Source organism: Jaculus jaculus, chromosome 16 (assembly GCF_020740685.1).
Source record: "Jaculus jaculus isolate mJacJac1 chromosome 16, mJacJac1.mat.Y.cur, whole genome shotgun sequence".
In the NCBI taxonomy this organism is placed as follows: domain Eukaryota; kingdom Metazoa; phylum Chordata; class Mammalia; order Rodentia; family Dipodidae; genus Jaculus; species Jaculus jaculus.
The window spans coordinates 53809177-53830398 of NC_059117.1; the positions used below are offsets into that span (position 1 = coordinate 53809177).

Here is a 21222-nt window from a genome sequence, read left to right on the forward strand (position 1 = left end):
TAAATATTTATTTACTTATTGGAGAGGGAGAGAATAGACATGCCAAGGGCCTCCAGCCACTGTAAATCAACTCAACACATGTACCACCTTGTGCCTCTGACTTATATGAATACTGGGGAATTGAAGCTGGGTCCTTAGGCTTTACAGGCAAGATCCTTAACTGCTAGGCCATCTTTCCAGCCCTTTTATTTTTGAGATAGGGTCTCATTCTAGCCCAGGCTGATATGGAACTTACTCTGTAGTCCTAGGCTGGCCTCGAACTCACAGCGATTCACTTACCACTGCCTCCCACGTTCTGGGATTAAAGGTGTGAGCTACCAACCTAGCTGTGAATCATTTCTGACCAGCAAGTGTCTTTTATCTTCCTTGCAGAGTGGTTTGGAAATCAAAACAAATGTATACCCGAAAATCAATTCATTCAGATGAGAGTATCCAATCTCTAAACAGGAAAAAGCATTTTACCAAGATAAAGTCAGCAACTTCAAGTGACAGTGATGACGCCGGTGAGCAGCGGCTCTGTGACTACAGGGTCTCCTTTCCATGTTCTGTGTGCCAACAAGAAATTCACTTAACACGTTCTTTCTTCCATAAAAAGCAGCACAGAGCTTTGGCGACCCTGGGCCTGGAATGGATGGGCAAAAAGAAACCCCGTTCTTTTGAAATTGCTGCTCAGAGACAGCTTATAGTTTCTAGGCTCCTGTCCTTTCTTATGTTCTCTGAAAGGACCCTCCAGAAAATTAATTATGCCTATGAAGTACTTTGGAAGAAGCAAAAGCCAGTGTACTATAAGATTTTGGATAATCTTGATGGGACCTCCACATATTTACCTAAAGTTAGTCACCTGTTAATTAAAGGGATAGCTACCTCAGGAAACAGGAATTCTACCTGGAAAGTTGACATGAATGATAAATTCACTATTGTGAATGATTTTGGCAATAAGCCCAATGTGTGTTTCTTTGGCTTGTTTGATGGGCACCGCGGTGACACGGCGGCAGACATGGCTTCCAAGGAGCTCCCGGTTTTGTTTCTCCATCAGCTGACCAGATGTGACCCTTCCTACCAAATGACAGCCAAGGAACAACACATGATCAATTCCTTTCACATTATGTTCCAGGAAGAGTACACCTCCAAGGAAGATGCCTTCTTCTCTACACCTAAGATCAAGAAGAACCAAGGACACAAGTTTGAGGATATCCACAAAGCCTTTGCCAAAGCCTACTGGAGAATGGACAGGCTCCTAGAGCTCGGGAGGAATGAAGTTTCCAGGGTTCGGTGGAGTGGCTGCTCTGTGGTCACTTGTATGTTGGAGGGTAGCATCAAAAACCATGGTGGGACAGAAACTAACAGCCTGGGGTCCCAGAGATTTGCTTTCCACAACAAGCCATGGGAAGTTTCTGGAGTGCTACATGTTGCCAACACTGGTATGTATGTTGTTTTGATTCCTGGCAGAAAACCTCTCAGGCTTCCAAATCATGTAATGGCCCACTATTTAATGATTATTAATGCCTAAAAATTTCATTGAGTTTAAGATACAAAAAACTACACTTGGGCCAGACTTGGTGGCTCACACCTTTAATCCCAGCACTTGAGAGGCAAGGGTAGGAAGATTGCTGTGAGCTCAAAGGCAGCCTGAAACTGCAGAGTGAATTCCAAGTGAGCCTGGGATAGAGTGAGACCCTACCTCAAAAAACAAAACAAAACCACTACAGTTTATATATTTAATTAAAAAAAAAAATATATATATATATATTTTTTTTTTAGGTAGGGTCATGGCACTCTAGTCTCACATGGGCCTTGAACTCACAGTGATCTGCTTACCTCTGCTTCCCAAGTGCTGGGATTAAAGGTGTATGCCACCATGCCTGGCCTATTATTTATAACTATCTTATTCCTATTTATGGTGGGAAGGGGAGAGAATGGGCACACCAGGGCTTCTAGCCACTGCAAACGAATTGCAGATGCATGAATCACCATTGTGCATCTCTGGCTTATGTGGGTTTTGGGGAATTGAACAGGGGTGCTTAGGTTTTGCAGGCAAGCACCTTAAACACCAAGCCATCTTGCCAGCCCTGATTTTTTTGATAGGGTCTCAGTTTAGTCCAGGGTGACCTGGAATTCACTATGAAGTCTCAGGGTGGCCTTGAACTCACAGCAGCTGGGATTAAAGGTGTGCACCACCCCACTCAACCCTGATTTTTAGTATATTTCTTTACTACCAGAAGTAGAGTCAGAGAAAAAGAATGGGCACACCCAGGTTCAATTCCATATAAAGCTGTAAAGCTCAATGGGTGTTCATTTTTAGCAGTAAGACACCTTGGCGCACGCGCGCGCACACACACACAAATAAAAATTCCAAAAATATTTTGTTTGCGAAAAAGAACACTGAGAAAATGAGAATGGGTACACCAGGGGCTCTCACTGCTACAAATGAACTCGATTCATGCATCAGTGCGTATCTGGCTCTATGTGAATACTGGGGAATTGAACCCTGGCTGTCAGGCTTTTCCAAGCAAGTGCTTTTAAGCACTGAACAATGTACCTACCCCCTAAAAAAAAATTTTTTTTGAGAGAGGGAGAGAGTGGGTGCACCAGGGTCCCCAGGTGCTGTAAAGTAACTCCAGATGCATCGCCACCTTGTTCATCTGGCTTACATGGGTCCTGGAGAATCGAAAAGGGGTCCTTTTGGCTTTGGAGGCAAATGCCTTAACCACTAACCATCTCTCCAGCCACACCCCTTGTTTTTTTCGAGGTAGGGGTTCACTCTGGCCCAGGCTGACCTGGAATTAGCTATGTAGTCTCAGGGTGGCCTCAAACTCATGGCCATACTCCTACCTCTGCCTCCCCCTCCTCTCTGCCTCCTGAGTGCTGGGATTAAAGGCATGTACAACAGCTCCCTCCCCTTTTTAAAAATAACTTTTATGTATTTGCAGAGGGGGGTGGAGGGAGAGAATGAGCATGCGAGGGGTCATTTGGCTTTGCAGGCAAATGCCTTAACAGTTAAATCATCTCTTCACCTCCCCCTCTTTTCTTGAGGCAAGGTTAGGTGTAGCCTAGGCTGGTCCTAAACTCAGGCAACATTACTGTCTTGTCTCCTAAGTGCTAGGATTGCAGGCAAGTTTGGTTATATTGAAATCTCTGACTGTAATGGTTGCTGTCTGTTACCCTTGAACTGCTAATGAGATCTTCCCTACAGTATGTGGCTGGAGCCCTGAACTCAGGCTGGCACGCTTTGCAAGCAAGCACTTTTAACAACTGAGTCCCCTGACTAGTTCTTAACATTTAAGTTCCTAGTTTTGGAAACAAATGTTACACTGGTGTAGAATTCCAAAGAGTCAGATTTTGTTCTTACAGCAGGTTAAAATCTTGCTTTATGGTCTTCCTACTTTGCTGTTCTGTCGTCTCCTTCTGTTCATAATAGGTCTTCCTCCATGTAGTTGTTTTATAGGTTTTCTTTGAAGTAATTTGGGATGTCTCTCAACTTAAAAAAAAATTATTAGCCAGGTGTGGTGGCGCACACCTTTAATCCCAACACTCAGGCGGCAGAGGTAGGAGGATCATGAGTTCAAGGCCACCCTGAGACTCCATAGTGAGTTCCAGGTCAGCCTGGACCAGAGTGAGAAACTACCTCAGAAAAACAAACAAACAAAAAAAAGTTTTTTAAAAATTTTTATTTATTTGAGAGCGACAGGCAGTCAGAGGAAAGCGGGGGGGGGGGGGGGAGACAGAAAGGGATAGAATGGGCACAACAGGGCCTCCAGCTGCTGCAAATGAACTCCAGATGCATGCATCCACTTGTGTATCTGGCTAACATGGGTCCTGGGGAATCAAGCCTCGAACCGTGGTCCTTAGGCTGCATAGGCAAGCGCTTAATTGCTAAGCCATCTCTCAAGCTCTCAATTTTTCTTTTCTGATTGGGGGGAGGGAGCAGGGGTGAGGTTGAATAAGGTCTCACTCCAGCCCAGACTGACCTAGAATTCACTATGTAGACTCAGGGTGGCCTTGAACTCATGGCAATCCTCCTACCTCTGCCTCCTAAGTGCTGGGATTAAAACTGTGAGCCACCATGCCTGGCACAAAAATATTTTTTAAAAATACAGACTTAGGGCTAGAGAGAGAGCTCAGTGGTTGAAGGTGCTTGCTTGCAAAATCTAATGGCCCTAATCAGATTCCCCAGTATCTATGTAAACCCAGGTGCAAAAAGTGGCACATGCATGGGTAGTGGAACAAATGGCCCTGGCATGCCCATTCTGTCTCTCTTGCTTACAAATAAATAGTCATTGTTTTTAAAAAATGTAACCTGGCATGGTGGTGTACACCTTTAATCCCAGCACTGGGAAGTCAGAAGTAGGTGCATCAGTGAGAGTTTTAGGCCAGCCTGAGACTACATAGTGAATTCAAGGTCAACAACTGCTGTGAGCTCCAGGCCAGCCTGGGCTAGACTGAGACCCTAAAACCAAAATAAGAATTAGTGAAAGGCATACTCTGATGCACCTGGTTACGTACCTAGGATAAAACTTTTCATTTTTTATAAAAATAATCACTTAGGTGACGTGCAAGTGGTCTTATGCAGAAATGGAAAAAGCTTTTGTCTAACCAAAGAACATACAACACGAAATGTCAACGAAAGGAAGAGGGTCCTTGAGAATGGAGTGACGATTAGTTCTGATGAACCGACTGGATTCCTGGAAGGGTACATCAAAACCACACGGGGGCTTGGATTTCACGGAGACCCCACACTGAAGAAGTCCGTCATCCCAGCACCTTCCACCATTTCTGTCCCCATAGACAATCTGTGCCAATTTCTAATCTTGGCTACGAATGGACTTTGGGAAGTTTTTGAAGTAAAGGAAGTCACTGCACTGGCAATGACACTGTTTCAGACATACAAAGAGAATGTGCTTCTCTCAGGAGGTGGTCCACAGGATGGGACCCAGATCCACGTGCTGTTTCAGTACAAACCTGAGTCTAAAGAATGCAGGTCAATGACACAGTTCATGAAAAATTCAAGACATTCTGAATATTGCTTTTATTACCCTAAAAACACAGAGACATCTCCATCAAAAAGAGCTCATTCTGAACCTTCCAGTGAAAAAGAGCCCAACATACCCACAAGTACAGATGGTGTGCAAGAGCCACGTGATTCAAGTTTCTACGAAGGCGCGGCCGAGTATGTGAGCCGTGAACTTGTCACTGCGGCTCTGGAAGCTGGCTCCAGAGACAACATCACCGTCACCGTGATATTTCTCAGTGGCACTGAGTATCAGCAGCTGACACAAAATTGAAACTTGAATTACTCAGCCCAAAACATGATGCTAGAACAATCTCTCAATGAACCAGCTGTCAAGGGGACATAACAGCACTATGTAGATATTTTTAAGAAGGTAAAGAAAATACAAAAGCAGACCACAGGCTTTATGTATCAGGTATGTTACTTTCACTGCTTTATGTCCCCAACCCCTTAAAAAGAGAGAGAACCCAGTGCTGCTTTTTATACCACTTTATTCCAACCTGAGCACCTCAGTATAAAACTAAACACGGTGAACTGTTTCCCCCCTTGTTCTGGGTTACTGTAGAGCTCCACGGTCTGTTAGCAGTTCAACACTTAAGTAGAGCCAATCTCCTCCCACACACGGCAGAGTTTCACAGAATGAACCTAAAAGAATTAGTGCAATATACTGATCAAAATAAAATGGACTTTGAGAAACAAGGCTGCAAGATTGTTACTGACATTGTAATACTTATGTTACAAATTACAGGTACATTGTTAGGGTTCTAGCTGTGTAGGAACAACTGAAGCTCCTTTCTTCCACAGAGGGAAGAGAAAGAAACCATTAGCTGTTTAGTAACTGTACATTTTGTATACTTTTAAGCAATTCTTAAATATTACAGAAAAATAATAAACATATGGAGACTACAGGCAGTACCCTATTTACAGTACAGCAGAGGATCGATCATATGTAAAATAATCAAGTTTGAATGGACATAATTGTTAGTGCACTGACTACATCGTGTCAAGTGAACAAGAGCCCCTCGTTGCCCCTGAACGACAGGCCTGGGTAATGGCCCACAGTGATTCACTAGAAATCACACGCACCTGGCTGATTTCATTGTTTTGTGGAAGAGCTCACATGAAGGGGACACTATTAAAATGCATTCATCAGTTATCTTATTCCTAAAACATGATGGGGTTACATTTTACTTTTTTACCCCACTTAAAAAAAAATAACAGTACTGAGTATAATTTAGAAGCCACTAATATTCCTTCTTTCTGGGAGATGTGGGACTGTTTTCCTGGGGCTTAATAAAATGTGGAATGTACATTTTAGATAATTGAAGAAATTATCATTTGCTTGAATACTGCAGCTAAGCATAAATATTTTTAGAGTCTTCTAACAATTTCCAGACCTCTCACAAATGACTACCGTACCACTTTGGAGAAACTGGGTGGTTAACTGTGGGTCCAGACGGTCACGGTTCTTATCCCTAATGGTGAGAATGATCCCCTCAAACGTCCCATGAAACAAGTACACACAGTTCTCATTTCCCCTTGCTACTGCTGAAACATTAGTTGGAGGGACACATGCATGTTATTAAAAATTAAGTTCAAAACACTTAAAATAATTCTGTATTAGAAACTTGACTATCAGAAGTCTGTTCTTTTGGAAGTCATACTGGGCCAGCTAAGCGCTCCAACTCCACGGCTGTGTCTCGCTCGCTCTCGCGGGAGGCGGAGTGGCGGCAGTTCCGCGGGGAGGGCAGCTCAGTTACTGCAGCACTGGGTCCTGGCGGGCTGTGCGGGCTCACTGAGGTCCACTCCTCTCCCCCGGGCAGAACTGGCTCCGGGGTTCTGTGGCTCATTCTTCGGCAGCTTCTTAGCTGAGAAATCACACAGTAAACTATTACCCTCTCACTGACACAGATCACTGTCATCTACCTGCTTCATTTTCACTGGGGGTGTTCCTCATGTGGCATGCACATCACTATATTTATTTTTTCAAATGTTTTTCATCTACTAAATGCCAAAACAGACAAGCAAACACTAAACCTTGGTTGCTGTAGTAAAGGAGTCTACATTCTGAATATGCGTTTAGAAGGACCAGGTGTAGACATACAGTGAGAACAAACCCATTTATACACGATTCTTTTCGTAAAGCCCTTAACAAATTGTGCTTTAAGTGCATCTGGTTTTACGTGAGTGTTGGGGAATCAAACCAAGGCCAATAGGCCTTGCAAGCAAGCACCTTTAACTGCTTACCCATCTCCTGCTTGTAGATAAAATTCTTGCTGCACAAGCATGACTTGAGAGCCCTAGTACTGAAAATTGTTCCCAATGTCATTTGAGTCAAGTAAGTGTGGCTTATCAAATATGGCCAAAGCCCCTCACCGTTTCTGGCTTTACTTCTAAGTTCTACAGAGCAAAAGAGGCTAATCTGTGGAACACGCACCCCACTAAAGACTTCCATGCTGGATGTATTCTGCTGAGCAATGCTGAATTCAACTTGAGGGGAGAGAGCACTACAGTATTACATGAGCCTAAGAGCACGGGCACGCTCGTGCTGAAGAGGGGCTTCCCTGCTGACGGCCTTCAGGGCAGCCCTGACTCAGCAGGTGCATGTGACTGTGACCGCCTTCGCACCAGAGCTTTGCTGCTGCTGGCAGAGCAGTTGGGACTTGCGCGTGCGCACCAGGGGTCTAGCGCAGTCACAACCCACCTTTTAACCAACATCTGGAGTCATCTTTTGTTTTCGGGACTGGCTCACAACACAGGTCCCTAAACATGCTGCACACAGCTACATCCTCAGCCTAGGGAAGCCTTAAAACTCTCATGAATTAAACTGCAGGCTAGCTGGAGTTGCAATGTACATGTCTGTCATGGTGTTTGAATGCACGGCCCCAGAAAGCCAGTCTTTTTTTTTTTTTTTTGAGGTAGGGTCTCATCTAGCTTAGGCTGACTTGGCATTCACTCTTAGTCCCAGGCTGGCCTTGAACTCAGTGATCCTCTTGGAGTCCAGCCCTACTAGATATGTTCAGAGCAGCTGGAGCGCTTGGAGGATCACAGTTGCTGCTGCTGGTGTTTGCTTGCTGTGGTTTTTCTCTCTGCTTGGATCTTTCTTTAAAACTTTTTATTTTTTTGCCATTGATGCATTTCCTGGATTCTGTTAGCCTGAAAGAAACCCTTCCCTCCCATGAGCTGTCTGTAACACCTGTACTCAAGCACTTGGGACGCTGAAGCAGGAAGAGCCTTGGACATGGGTCAGCATACCCATAACATAGATGCGAGTTGCCAGCTCAGTCCCAGACCATGCTGGCCCCATGGAGTAGGAAAATGACAATTTGAATATACCAGGAAAAGCTGCCAAGTGTTTGATTTCTTTTTCCTGGAGGGAGGGTGGTTTGAGGCATGGCCTCACTCTAGTCCAGGCTGTGGAGCTCATGACGCGGCCTAGAAGAAGTCTTACTAACTTCAGGGCTACAAATGTAGCACAGGTGACAGGGTGCTCACCAAGCATGCAGGAGGTGTCCCACTTTTTTCCCAGTACCACATAAATGGTGTGGTGACTCTCTACTCTCAGCATTTGAGAGGTCTAGATGGTAGAAGGATCTCAAATTTAAGATCACTGCCAGGCACGTTGGCACATGCCTTTAATCCCAGCACTTGGGAGGCAGAGGTAGGAGGATCACTGTGAGTTCCAGGTCAGCCTGGGCAAGAGTGAGACCCAATCTCAAAAAAGAGGGGTGGGATGGCTGGAGAGATGGATTAGCCTGCAAAGCCAAAGGAACCAGGTTCAATTCCCCAGAACCCACGTAAGCCAGATGCACATTGTGGCACATGCATCTGGAAGCTTTCGTGTGCCCATTCTCTCTCTCTGCCCCTCTTGAATATTGTTTTTTCTTTTTGTCTTTGAGGTGGGGTCTTGCTCTAGCTCAGGCTGACCTGGAATTCACTATGTAGTCTCAGGGTAGCCTCGAACTCACGGCAATCTTCCTACCTCTGCCTCCCGAGTGCTAGGATTAAAGACATGCACCACCACGCCCGGCCCCTCTCAAATATTTTTAATATTTTTAAATTTTTATTTATTTGAGAGAGAGATACAGAAATAGGCAGGGGGAGAGAGAATGGGTGCACCAGGCTTACATGGGTCCTGGGGAGTCAAACTTGGGTCCTCTGACTTTGCAGGTAAGCATTTAACTGCTAAGCCATCTCTCCAGTCCTCGAATATTTTTTTAAATTTTATTTTTATTGATTGGGAGGGCAGAGAAGGAAGGAGAGAATGGAAGTGACCGGGCCTCTGGCCACGGCAAATTAATTCCAGATGCATGTGCTCCTTAGTGCATCTGGCTAATGTGGTTCCTGGAGAGTTAAACTGGGATCCTTTGGCTTTGCAGACAAACACCTTAACTGCTAAGCCATCTCTCCAGTCCCCTCAAATTTTTTTTTTTAAGTAAAAATTAGCAGGGCGTGGTGGCCCACATCTTTAATCCCAGCACTAGGGAGGCACAGGTAGGAGGATCGCCCTGAGTTCAAGGCCTCCCTGAGAATACAGAGTGAATTTCAGGTCAGCCTGGGCTAGAGAGAGACCCTAACTTGAAAAACAAAACAAAAAATAAATAAAAATAAAAACAAGGAAGGTATATAGGTTTCTATTGGCCATAGTGGAAAAGCAGGAGAGAGTAGGGTCTATCAGAAAGGAGGAAATTAGCCAAAATCCCACAGAGGAGCTTGCAGACCTGAACCCGATCTGTGCCTGTCTGGCACCCAGCTGCAGGAGCAGAGAGCAAACAAGGGGATTTTCCAACATCATCAGCCACCTTACAAAGTCAAGAAATCTGAAGAGGAGACAGCCGGACACAGGCAAGAGGATAAGCTGAGCAGTTCCAGTGCAACTCCAGGCTTCCTGCACTCTCCCATCCCCCAACTGACAGAACCTCGGCTTCCCAGAGAACACACTCAGCTCCGGGCGGCAGGGCATCCAGCACAGCTGATCAGAGCTCCAGTGCCACAGCACAACACAGAGGGATCAAGGTGGGCACTCAGCATTGGTGAGATTGTAAGCCACCCCAAAAGGTAATGAGGACGACTGACAACAAAGTAGGTATGTAGGCCTGCACTGGAAGTGCTAATCTCTCTTTCCATGTCAGGGCAGTTATGGGTTACATTTTCTTGGTTGGCTTTACCATTCTCAAGCTATATTTGGGGGCTGACTATTGTTGCCTTTAATGTTTTCAGATTCATAGGACCTTTGTCTTTTTCCTCTGTTGCTATTATTATTATTGTTTTCTGAGATAGGGTCTCACTTTAGCACAGGCTGACCTGGAATTCACTGTTGTCTCAGGGTGACCTCGTACTCTCAGTGATCCTACCTCTGCCTCCCCAGTGCTGGGATTAAAGGCGTGCACCACCATGCCCGGCAATATTTTGGCTTTATAATGTTACCTGTTTGTTTCAATCCCTATACTCAGCTTAATGAAATGAGGTCATTAAAAGACATGAGTAAGGAAATAGAAAATACTGCAGGCAGAAATTCTAGCTCTGAAAAACCCAGCTAGTCAAATAAACTCTGTGGAAAGTCTCACCAGTAGAATTGATGAAGGAGAGAATAGAATATCTAAACTAGAAGACCAGATGGCAGATCTAACACAGTCCAACAAAGAGTAAAACAAGCTAATAGGAAGGTATAAATGGGAATTTCAAGATGTTTGGGACACTATGAAAAGATCTAACTTAAGAATTCAGGGTAGGCGAAGAATTTCAAGCCAGAGGCTTTTTCAACAAAATCAAAGAAGAAAAGTTTCCCCAAATTGGGAAAGAAATGCCAATGCAGATACAAGAAGCTTTTAGAACACAAAACAGACAAAACCTGGAAAGAACTTCCCCTTGCCATGTTATAAATAAAATACTAAACACACAAACCAAAGAAAATATATTGAAAGCAGTTAAAGAGAAAAAACAAGTCAGCTATACAGTCAAGCCCATCAAGATCACAGCAGATTGCTCAACACAAACTTTAAAATCCAGAAGGGCTTGGAATAATGTATTCCAAGTTAAAAGGTAACAATTGTCAACCAAGAATACTTTTTCCTCAAAGCTATCTCTCCAAAGTGAAGGAAAAATAAGGATATTCCACAACAAAAACAGGTTAAAGGAATTTATGTCAACTAAGCCAGCTCTAGAGAAAATACTTGAAGGAATCCTTCAGGCTGAAGAGAAAGCAAAGCACACACAAAAGGAAAGAGGATAAAATAAACCATACTCAAATAACAGTTTAGGGCTGGAGAGATGGCTTAGTGGTTAAGCGCTTGCCTATGAAGCCCGAGGACCCCGGTTCGAGGCTTGATTCCCCTGGACCCATGTTAGCCAGATGCATAAGGGGGCGCATGTGTCTGGAGTTCGTTTGCAGTGGCTGGAGGAGCTGGTGTGCCTATTCTCCCTCTCTATCTCCCTCTCTCTCTCTGTTACTCTCAAATAAATAAAACTAATAAAAAAAGAAAGAACAGTTAAAACAAGACAGTAAAGAGAAACAGAATGTACTACAAAAGAAGAATGGTGAGAATAAATACATATCTTTCAATAATAATTCTTAATCAATGGCCTCAATGCTCCAACCAAAAGACATAGGCTTGCAGACTGGATTAAAAGGCACTGCTGTTTGTTGCCACCAGACACTGACATCTCAATAAAAAATAGACACTGTCTTAGGGTGAAAGAATGGAAAATGGTATTTCAAGCAAATAGGCCTAGGGAACAAGAGGGGTAACTATCCTAATATCTGACAGGATAGACTTCAACATTAGTGAGAAAAGATAAAGAAGGTCTATACTGATTAAACAAACACTCTAACAGGAAAACATTACAATCCTAAACAATATGCACCTAACATGGGGGCTCCCAACAAACACACAGGTCACAGATAATGAACACAATTGTACTGGGTGACTTCAATAACCCACTCTCATCAACTGACAGCTCATCCCGGCAAAAAATGAACAGTGAGACACCTGGATTAAATGATGTCATGGAACAAATGGACCTAGCAGGTATCTACAGAAAATTCCACCCAAATGCTGTAAATATACATTTTCTCAGCTAGACCATATATTAGGACACCAAGCAAATCTTAACAAATTATAGGAAAACTGAAATAATCCTTTGGACACTATCTGATTACAATGGGATTCAACTACAAATCAACAACAAAAATTACAGAGCATACAGAAATTCATGAAGACTAAACAGTCCACTATTAAACAATGCATGGGTCATTAAAGAAATCAAAAAGGAAATCAATGAATTCATAGAATCAAATGATGAGAATACAATATACCAAAACCATTGGGACAAAATGAAGGCAGTCCTAAGAGGGAAATTTATAACTTTAAGTGCCTATATTAAGATATTAAGAGGGCTGGAGAGGGATGGCTTAGCAGTTAAGGCATTTGTCTGCAAAGCCAAAGGACCCCTGGTTCAATCCAGAACCTATGTTAGCCAGATGCACAAGGGGCACATGTGCCCAGAGTTCATTTGCTGTGGCTAGAGGCCCTGGCGCGCCCATTCATTCTCTGTCAAATAAATAAATATACAAAATAAAATAAAATAAATGCAAATAAATGGTTGTCATAAATTGGTTGTAGCTGTTTGGATTGGAAAAAAAAAAGAAAAAAGAAATTAGACTGTTGGAGGAATTACTTAGTGGTTAAGGCATTTGCCTGCGAAACCAAAGAACCCAGGTTTGATTTCTCAGGATCCACATAAGCCAGATGCACAAGCTGGCACATGCAGTGGGTGAAGGCCCTGGTATGCCCATTCTATCCCCCCCCCCAAATAAATAAAAGAACAAAGTAATCAAAAAAAGGAGAAAGAGGGCTGGAGAGATGGCTTAGTGGTTAATTGCTTGCCTGTGAAGCCTAACGACCCTGGTTCGAGGCTTGATTTCCCAGGACCCACGTCAGTCAGATACATAAGGGGGCTCTGGAGTTCATTTGCAGTGGACGGAAGCCCTGGTGTGCCCATTCTCTCTCTCTGCCTCTTTCTCTGTCTGTTGCTCTCAAATAAATAAATAAAAATAAGCAGCAACAACAATAAAAAAAGAGAAAGAAAGAAAATAAAGAAAGAGCCAGGTGTGGTGGCGCATGCCTTTAATCCCAGGACTCAGGAGGCAGAAATAGGAGGATCACCATGAGTTCAAGGCCACCCTGGGGCTACACACAGTGAATTCCAGGTCAGCCTGGACTAGAGTGAAACTTTACTTTGCAAAACCAAAACCAAAAAGAGAGAAAGAGAGAGAAAATTAGTTCACAAGGAAACAATTTACTGCTTTACCGGTGCCGGAAAAAGAACAAGGCAAACCAAAAATCAGTAGGTGGGAAGAAATAATAAAGATTAGTGCAGAAATTAATGAAACAGAAAAAAAAAAATCCAAAGAGTCAATGAAACAAAGAGTTGATTCTTTGAAAGGACAAACAATTTTTATAATCCCTTAGCAAATCTGACCAGAATAAAGAGAGAAGAGACAAAAATAAAATCAGAGATAAAAGGCACCATTACAATAGACACCAAAGAAAATCTTAAGGACATATTTTAAGAATATGTATGCCTATAAGTTTGAAAATCTGAAATAAATGAATGATTTCCTTGATTCATATGACCTGCCAAAATTAAATCAGGATGAGACAAACCATTTAAATAGACCCATAACAAGTACAGAGATCCAAGCAGTTATAAAAATTCTCCCAACCAAAAAAAGTCCAGGCTAAGATGGATTCACTAGTAAATTTTACCACACCTTCATGGAAGAACTAATAGTACTGCTTCTCAAACTTTTCTATAAAATAGAAAAGGAAGGAATTATACCTAACTCCTTCTATGAAGCCAGCATCACCCTGATACCAAAACCAGACAAAGACAATAAAAAAAGAAAATTATAGACCAATCTCCCTCATGAATATAGATAGATGCAAAATTCTCAACAAAATATTGGCAAACAGAATGTAAGAATTTATCAGAAAGATTATTCAACCCAACCAAATAAGCTTTATCCCAGAGATGCAGGGATGGTTCAACATACGCAAATCAATAAATGTAATACACTATATAAATGGACTGAAAGAAAAAAAAATATGATCATCTCAATAGATGCAGAAAAGGAATTTGACAAAACTCAATATCCTTTCCTGGCAAAAGTACTACAAAAACTGGGAATAGAAGGAATATATCTCAATATCATAAAGGCTATTTATGACAAGCCTACAGCCTACGTAATACTAAATGGGGAAAAATTTGAAACTTTTCCACTAAATTCAAGAGCAAGTCAGGGTGTCCACTGTCCCCAGCTTCATTTAATATAGTACTGGAAATCCTAGCTATAGCAATAAGGCATAAAGTCATAAAAGGGATACAAATTGGAAAGGAAGAGATCAAGTTATTATTTGCAGATGATATGATTCTATACATAAAGGACCCTAAAGATTATACAGCAAACTGTTAGAGCCAATAAACACTTTCAGCAACAGAGCAACATACAAAATAAACACACAGACAACAGTAGCTTTCTTTTCTTTTCTTTTCTTTTTAAATTTTTGTTTATTTTCATTTATTTATTTGAGAGTGACAGACAGAAAGAGGCAGAGCGACAGAGAGAGAAAGGCAGATAGAGAGAGAATGGGCGCGCCAGGGCTTCCAGCCACTGCAAACGAACTCCAGACATGTGTACCCCCTTGTGCATCGGGCTAACGTGGGTCCTGGGGAATCGAGCCTCAAACCGTGGTCCTTAGGCTTCGTAGGCAAGCGCTCAACCACTAAGCTATCTCTCCAGCCCAGTAGCTTTCTTATATACTAACAATCACCATGCAAAGGATGAAATCAGGCAATCTCTCCCATTCACAATTACCTCAAACAAAAATAAAGTACTTTGGAATAAACCTAATCCAGATAGTGAAGGATCTCTACAATGAGAACTTTAAAACACTCAAGAAAGAAGTTGCAGAAAACACAAGGAAATGGAAAGACATCCCATGTTGTGAATTGGAAGAATCAATATTGTGAAAATGTCAATCTTTTTTTTTTTTCTTTAAAAAATATCTTGTTGGGCTGGAGAGATGGTTTAGCAGTTAAAGCGTTTGCCTGAAAAGCCAAAGTACCTCAGTTCGATTCCCCAGAACCCACATAAGTCAGATGCACAAGGTGGTACATGCGTCTGAAGTTCGTTCATTTGCAGTGGCCAGAGGCCCTGGCATTCCCATTCTCTTCCTTTCTCTCCCTCTCTCTCTCTCTCAAATAAATTTTAAAAAAAATTTAAAAAAAAATCTTGTTTATTTTTTTAAACTTGGGGTGAAACACAAAAGTCAGAGTCAAGGAGTTTAAATTGCAGACACAGGAAAACCCCTTTGTATCATTTTTATGAAGACCAGAATTGTTTTTGTTTCACTGTATTACATATATACAGTGCTGTCTTCATTTACTGTTGTAGACAGGTTTTCTTAAAACAGCTGACAGTCTCATACAAAGCCTCACTTCCATTTTAACAATCTATACATTTAATGCAATTCCCATTAAAATTCCAATGACATTCTTCACAGAAATACAAAAAACAATCCTCAAGTACATTTGGAAGCACAAAAATAGGGCTGGTGGCATCACCATACTCAATTTTAATAATCTTACAAAGCCATAGTAACAAAAACAGCATGGTATTAGCACAAAGACAGACACATACATCAATGGAAGAGAACAGAGGTTCCAGATTTAAGCCAGGCAGCCACAGCCATCTGATTTTTGACAAAAATGCCAAAAAATATTCATGGGATTAAAAGCAGCCTCTTCAACAAGAATATCCCTACATGTAGAAGGAGGAAGATAGATTCTTGTCCTTCTCCATGCAGAAGAATTAAGTCCAAATGGATCAGAGACATTAATAATAGACCTGAAACTCTCAAACTGCTAGAGGAAAAGGTAGGGAAAACCCTTCCACATATTAGCAGAGGCAATGACCTTCTGTGTATCACCCCAAATTGCTCAGAAAATAAAACCACTAAACAGCCAAAGAGATCTCATAAAATGACAAAGTTTGTGCACAGCACAGGACATTGTGAATAGAGCAAAGAGACAACCTACAGAATGGGAGAACATCTTTGCCAGCTACACATCTGAAAGAGGATTAATATCCAGAATACAAAAAGAACTCAAAAAACAGAATACGAAGCAACCCAATTAAAGAAATGAGCAATGGACCTAATAGACAAAGGAAGAAAATACAGATGGCATATAAATATCTAAAAATGTGTTCTACATCCTTAGCCATCAGGGAAATGCAAAAATTAAAACTACTCTGAGATTCCATCTCACTCTTGTCAGAATGGCTATCATCAAGAAAACAAATGACAATAAACGTTGGTGAGGATGAGGAAAAAGGGGAAACCCTTCTACACTGTAGGTGGGAAAGCAATCTGGTCCAGCCATTGTGTAAATCAGTGTGGAGTTTCTTGAGACAGCTAAAAATAGATTTACTACATGATCCAGCTGCAATACTCCTAGACGAATATCCTAATAACTCTTCTCACTACCTTAGAGATACTTGCACAACCATGTTTACTGCTGCTCTAATCACAATAGCTAGGAAATGGAATCAGCCTAGATGTCCTTCCACAGATGAATGGATAATAAACATGTGGTACATTTACACAATGGAGTTTTATTCAACAGTAAAGAAAAATGAAATTTGCAGGGAGATGGATGGATCTGAAAGGATTATATTAAGTGAGGTAACCCAGGCCCCGAAAGCCAAACATCCCATGTTCTCTCCCTCATATGTGGATCCTAGCTACGAATGTTTAAGACTTGTATATGAGCTGGAACCAAAGATCAGTAGCAGAAGCCAGTAAGCTAGAAAAAGGCTATGAGGAAGGGAGGAGAGGTAAGGACTTTAGGGGATGGTATTGTATATATGTTAGTAGCAGAACAGATTATAGGGAGTGGAATGGCCTAAGTGAGGCCAGGGGAAGGGACTAAGTTAAGAGAAGGGTGGGGGGGAGGTTCAATCAAAATTCCAGATATTCTGAATGATACATAGGAAAGCCTACTTTTTTGGATAATGGCACATCCAGAAGCCATATATTGCTACTAGAAAATTTTCAGTGCCTGGGATGGGATACCTTCTAGTGAGTTGTTGACCAGGGAGGCCCCTGTTGCCTCCACACCATTACAGGTAGTTGCCAAGGCCCTTGGTTTCCCATGAGAAAGAGATGGTAAGACTCTATTATAGCTGAAGACTTCACATGCATGAGTGGCAAGCACTGAGAAACCAAGCTGGTGCTGAGCTGAAAATCTTATCCCTACAGACTAGCCAAGTGAAAGATGGAAAAAGTGCACTGAATGCAGCCCTATGGGAGACAGAAGTCATCATCAGTGAAAACAGTCTATGGCAGGGAGAACTTTCCAGTTTGAGGCCAGCCTGGATGCACAGCACAGCCCTACTATAAAAAGCCGAGTAACTCCCCACTCCCACAAAACAACTAAGCAAACCCAAACCCTTGACAAACAGACTTACACACTGAGCTATATAGCTCAGTGAACTGGGACCAATTTCCAGGGCCAGAGACAATGTGTGAAAGACTGTGAAGAGAGGTGCCTGTTGGATTTGTTGTTCCCTTGAACTGTGAGAGTTATAGTAGCAGGTGAATGCTTAGGGAAGACAGAAAGGGCTGCTCATTTCCCAGCCAAGGAACAAAAGCAAAGGAAAAGGCATCATATCCCAAGCCTTGGCACTTTACAACAGCTCCAGACAGGGGCAGCTGCACAGAGAAAGCAGGCAGTGGATAAGTTGGAAAACCCGATCACTTGCTGGGATTACAACATAAATAGTCACGTTCACTAATGAAGACCAATCTGTAAACTGGGAGTGTAGTTCATAGGGATGGAGTGTGTTGTAGGCACAAGCGCCTGGGCTCAACCCTCAGGACCACAGCAAAAGGAAGGCCATTGCAGAGAGGCCCTCCTGTCTGTTAATTAATTGAAAAAAAAAAAGTGTTAATCTTACCTATTGCCATGAATATTTCATTTACATTCACTGACGTCTTCGCTGACGTCTCCATGAATAACAAACTGTTGTCATCGGCGTACGACTGTGCTTCCTGTGTATCAAAACAATGAGATTTATACGTGCACATAGATCACTGTCTACTTCACAAAAAGGGTACTGGTTATCTATCACCAATGGGCATGAAACACCCTCAGCAAAGGTAGAAGCAGGGCATGGTTAAGTCACCAAGGGATCTTTGCCTTATCACTTGCATGTCTTGCATTACTGTGGTCTTCACCTAAGATTAAATGTACTTTCAAGCTGGCCTGGTGGTACACGCCTTTAATCCCAGCACTTGGGAGGCAGAGGTAGGAGAATCATGAGTTCAATTCCAGGTCAGCCTGAGCAAGAGTGAAACCCGACCCTGGAAAATAAATATATAAATCTACTTTCAAATACTGAGTTATAGGTCAGGGATATTGTAAATAAAAATCCTTCATCTCAATGGAAAATTTACTTATGTCCATTTTATCTGCAATGAAGACAAATTAAATGTCTAACATGGACGCAACTACTGAATGACACTCTCATGTTCATCTGTGAAATTCCACAGAATAATGGAAACTGTATCACTGCCTGCTGTTTCTATCACACTTTACAGCTGTTCTAGTACCAAGCAAGTTCTTTTCTCATCGGGCAATGAAAGAGAGGCTGCGTTGACCTGTTTTAGGACAGAGCACTGCATTTGATTTTAAGTGCAATTCTCACTTTATCACTTTATGCCTGGGAAATTAACTGTTTTGGGCAGCCTAACATAGTACACATCACATGCCACAGAATGACCAGTTGCAGTCACATGTACACCATGCTCAGCTTACTATTGAAAGTTACAGTAGCCCTTACTCTCAGTTCCTCTACTGTCACCAGAGAGAGATCACACCATTGCTGATATTAGATACGCCTGACCATAGCTGGATCTTCCTGAGTATGAGAACAGAGGCAATTTAAAAAAGTAGGGGCTGGAGAGATGGCTTAGCGGTTAAAGCACTTGCCAGCAAAGCCAAATAACCCAAGTTCAATTCCCCAGGGCCCACGAAAGCTAGATGTACAAGGTGACGCAAGCATTTGGAGTTTGTTTGCAAAGGCTAGATACCCTGGTGCACCCATTCTCTCTGTGTGTGTCTCTTATATAAATAAATAAAGTAAAAAGTATAATAATAAGATGTATTTGGTGGGGATCTAGACCTATCTCAGCCAGCAGAGTCCTTGCGTAGTAGGCCTTGACTTTTCTTTTACACTTCAGCTCCGGGCTGGCCTTAACCTCACAGCAGTCCTCCTACCTCAGCCTCCTGAGTGCTGGGGTTAAAGGTGTGCAGCACCACGCCTGGCTCGGCGCACGTGCAAGGACACAAAGGCAAGCGGGTGTGCGTGAGTGCTGCCAGGTACTGGCAGATGCACAGAAGGAAGGGCAGGAAGTAACGTCCTTTCTAGGCTGTCTGCATGGCTGTAGAGGGCTGGAAGGGACAGGGCAATGACTCTGACTTACACATTTCTGTACTATTTGTGGATTTTTTGGGGGGTGGTGGTGGTGAGATAAGACAACATCTCATGTAGCCCAGGCTGGCCTTAAACTTGCTATGTTTTAAACTCATGACCTTCCTGTCTCCACCTCCCTTCTGCTGAAATTAAAGGCATGTGCTGTTATGCCTAGTTTATGAGGTACGTAGATTTGAACCCAACCCAGGGCTTTGTGCATACTCGACAAACCCTGACTCAAGCCTGTGAACAATTATTTTCTAATGGTAGGTCAACAAAAACTTTTTTTTTCTTTTCCTTTGGTTTTTCAAGGTAGGGTCTCACTCTAGCTCAGGCTGACCTGGAATTCACTCTGTAGTCTCAGGGTGGCCTTGAACTCACGGCGTTCCTCCTACCACTGCCTCCCAAGTGCTGGGATTAAAGACGTGTACCACCATCCTGGCAACAAATCTTTTTATTTAGCTTATACACTGTAATAAAAGCGTTAAAAATTCAGCTTCAGGTGGGTGTGCTTGTGTGTGTCTGTAACTCCAGCACTTGGGAGATGGAGGCAGAAGATCAGAATTTAGGACTGTTTCAAAAACAAGAAAAAACATCCAGCATGGTGGCACACACCTTTAACCTCAGTATTCACTCCGGAGGCAGAGGTAGGAGATTGATGTTCCAGACCACCCTGAGCTACATAGAGAACCTACCTTGGAAAACCAAACAACAACAAAAAGGCAAAAATTATTTACAAAAAATATGCACTTTCTTTTTTCAGATGGTGGTAACCTTGGGATGAATCAGAAGGCACCATGGTGCTGAGTAGTAGAGGAGTGCTCAGCACTGAAACATCTCCATCACACCTTCCAAGGCTCAGGGTCTATTACGGAAGAAGTGGTGGAAAGAACGTATGAGCCTAAGGAAGGGTAGGACTGCTTACAACGTGCTCCTCCACACATAAAAAGGCCTGGATATCCGTGACTTCACAGTGCCTGACACTACCTACACAAGACTGTAATAACAGCAGAAAAAGATAGCATTAAAATAAAAGACTGATTTGATGGAGAGTGGAGTTAGTTGCAAAGGGAAAAGTGGGAGGGAGGGAGGGAATTACCACGGGTTAATGTAATTATGGCAGTTGTCATTAAAAAAAAAATTAAATTAAAAAGAATGTGCACTTTCAAGTGAAAGATAAATTCAACATACCTGGAAGTCAACAGCTCTTTTATTTGCTAGGTCAGCCTTGTTTCCAGATAAAGCTATTACAATGTTAGGGCTTGCTTGCCTTTGAAGTTCTTTAACCCAGTTTTTTGCTCTCGCAAAGGACTCCTGTCAAACAAGGAAAAGGAATTTGGCACAAGCTCAAAAGAGCCAGGAGGCATTTCTATGGGATAAGCTTTAAGACTTCAAAACTGACCCCATGGGGGCTGAAGAGATGGCTCAGTGGCTAATAGCACTTGCTTGCAAAGCCTGCTAGCTATAGTTCAATTCCCTAGCATCCATGTAAAGACAGGTAGACAAAGTGGCTGTGTGTTCTGGAGTTTGTTTGCAGCGGACCCTGTGGAAGGGAAATGCTTAGGACTGTATCATGAGACCCTTTCACCTATCTTTTCATTCACGAAAGTCTAAGTAGAGGGGCTTTGCCCTCTCCTGCCTTCCCAAGAGCAAGAACTCTTCATCTCTCTCCCCT

General features: G+C 42.6%; 2 protein-coding genes across 3 annotated transcripts in view; one reads left to right on the top strand and one right to left on the bottom strand.

Annotated features, from left to right (window-relative positions):
* Nucleotides 1–499: 499 nt before the first annotated feature.
* On the top strand, nt 500–5841 carry Pp2d1 (protein phosphatase 2C like domain containing 1; the record flags this gene model as incomplete). The annotated part of the gene is made up of 2 exons (XM_004661260.2): nt 500–1421; nt 4546–5841. Coding segments are annotated over 2 exons (1659 nt in total), but the record flags the coding sequence as incomplete, so codon positions are not given.
* The window catches only part of Rab5a (RAB5A, member RAS oncogene family), a 47609-nt gene continuing 31394 nt past the window's right edge, over nt 5008–21222 (bottom strand). For both annotated transcript variants that reach the window (XM_045136047.1, XM_045136048.1), the window contains exons 4-6: nt 20739–20861; nt 18030–18123; nt 5008–6876 (exon numbers count right to left, since the gene is read on the bottom strand). In XM_045136047.1, coding sequence (XP_044991982.1) covers nt 6761–6876; nt 18030–18123; nt 20739–20861 — 333 coding nt within the window. In that variant the 3' untranslated portion in view covers nt 5008–6760. The remainder of the gene's footprint in view (nt 6877–18029; nt 18124–20738; nt 20862–21222) is intronic.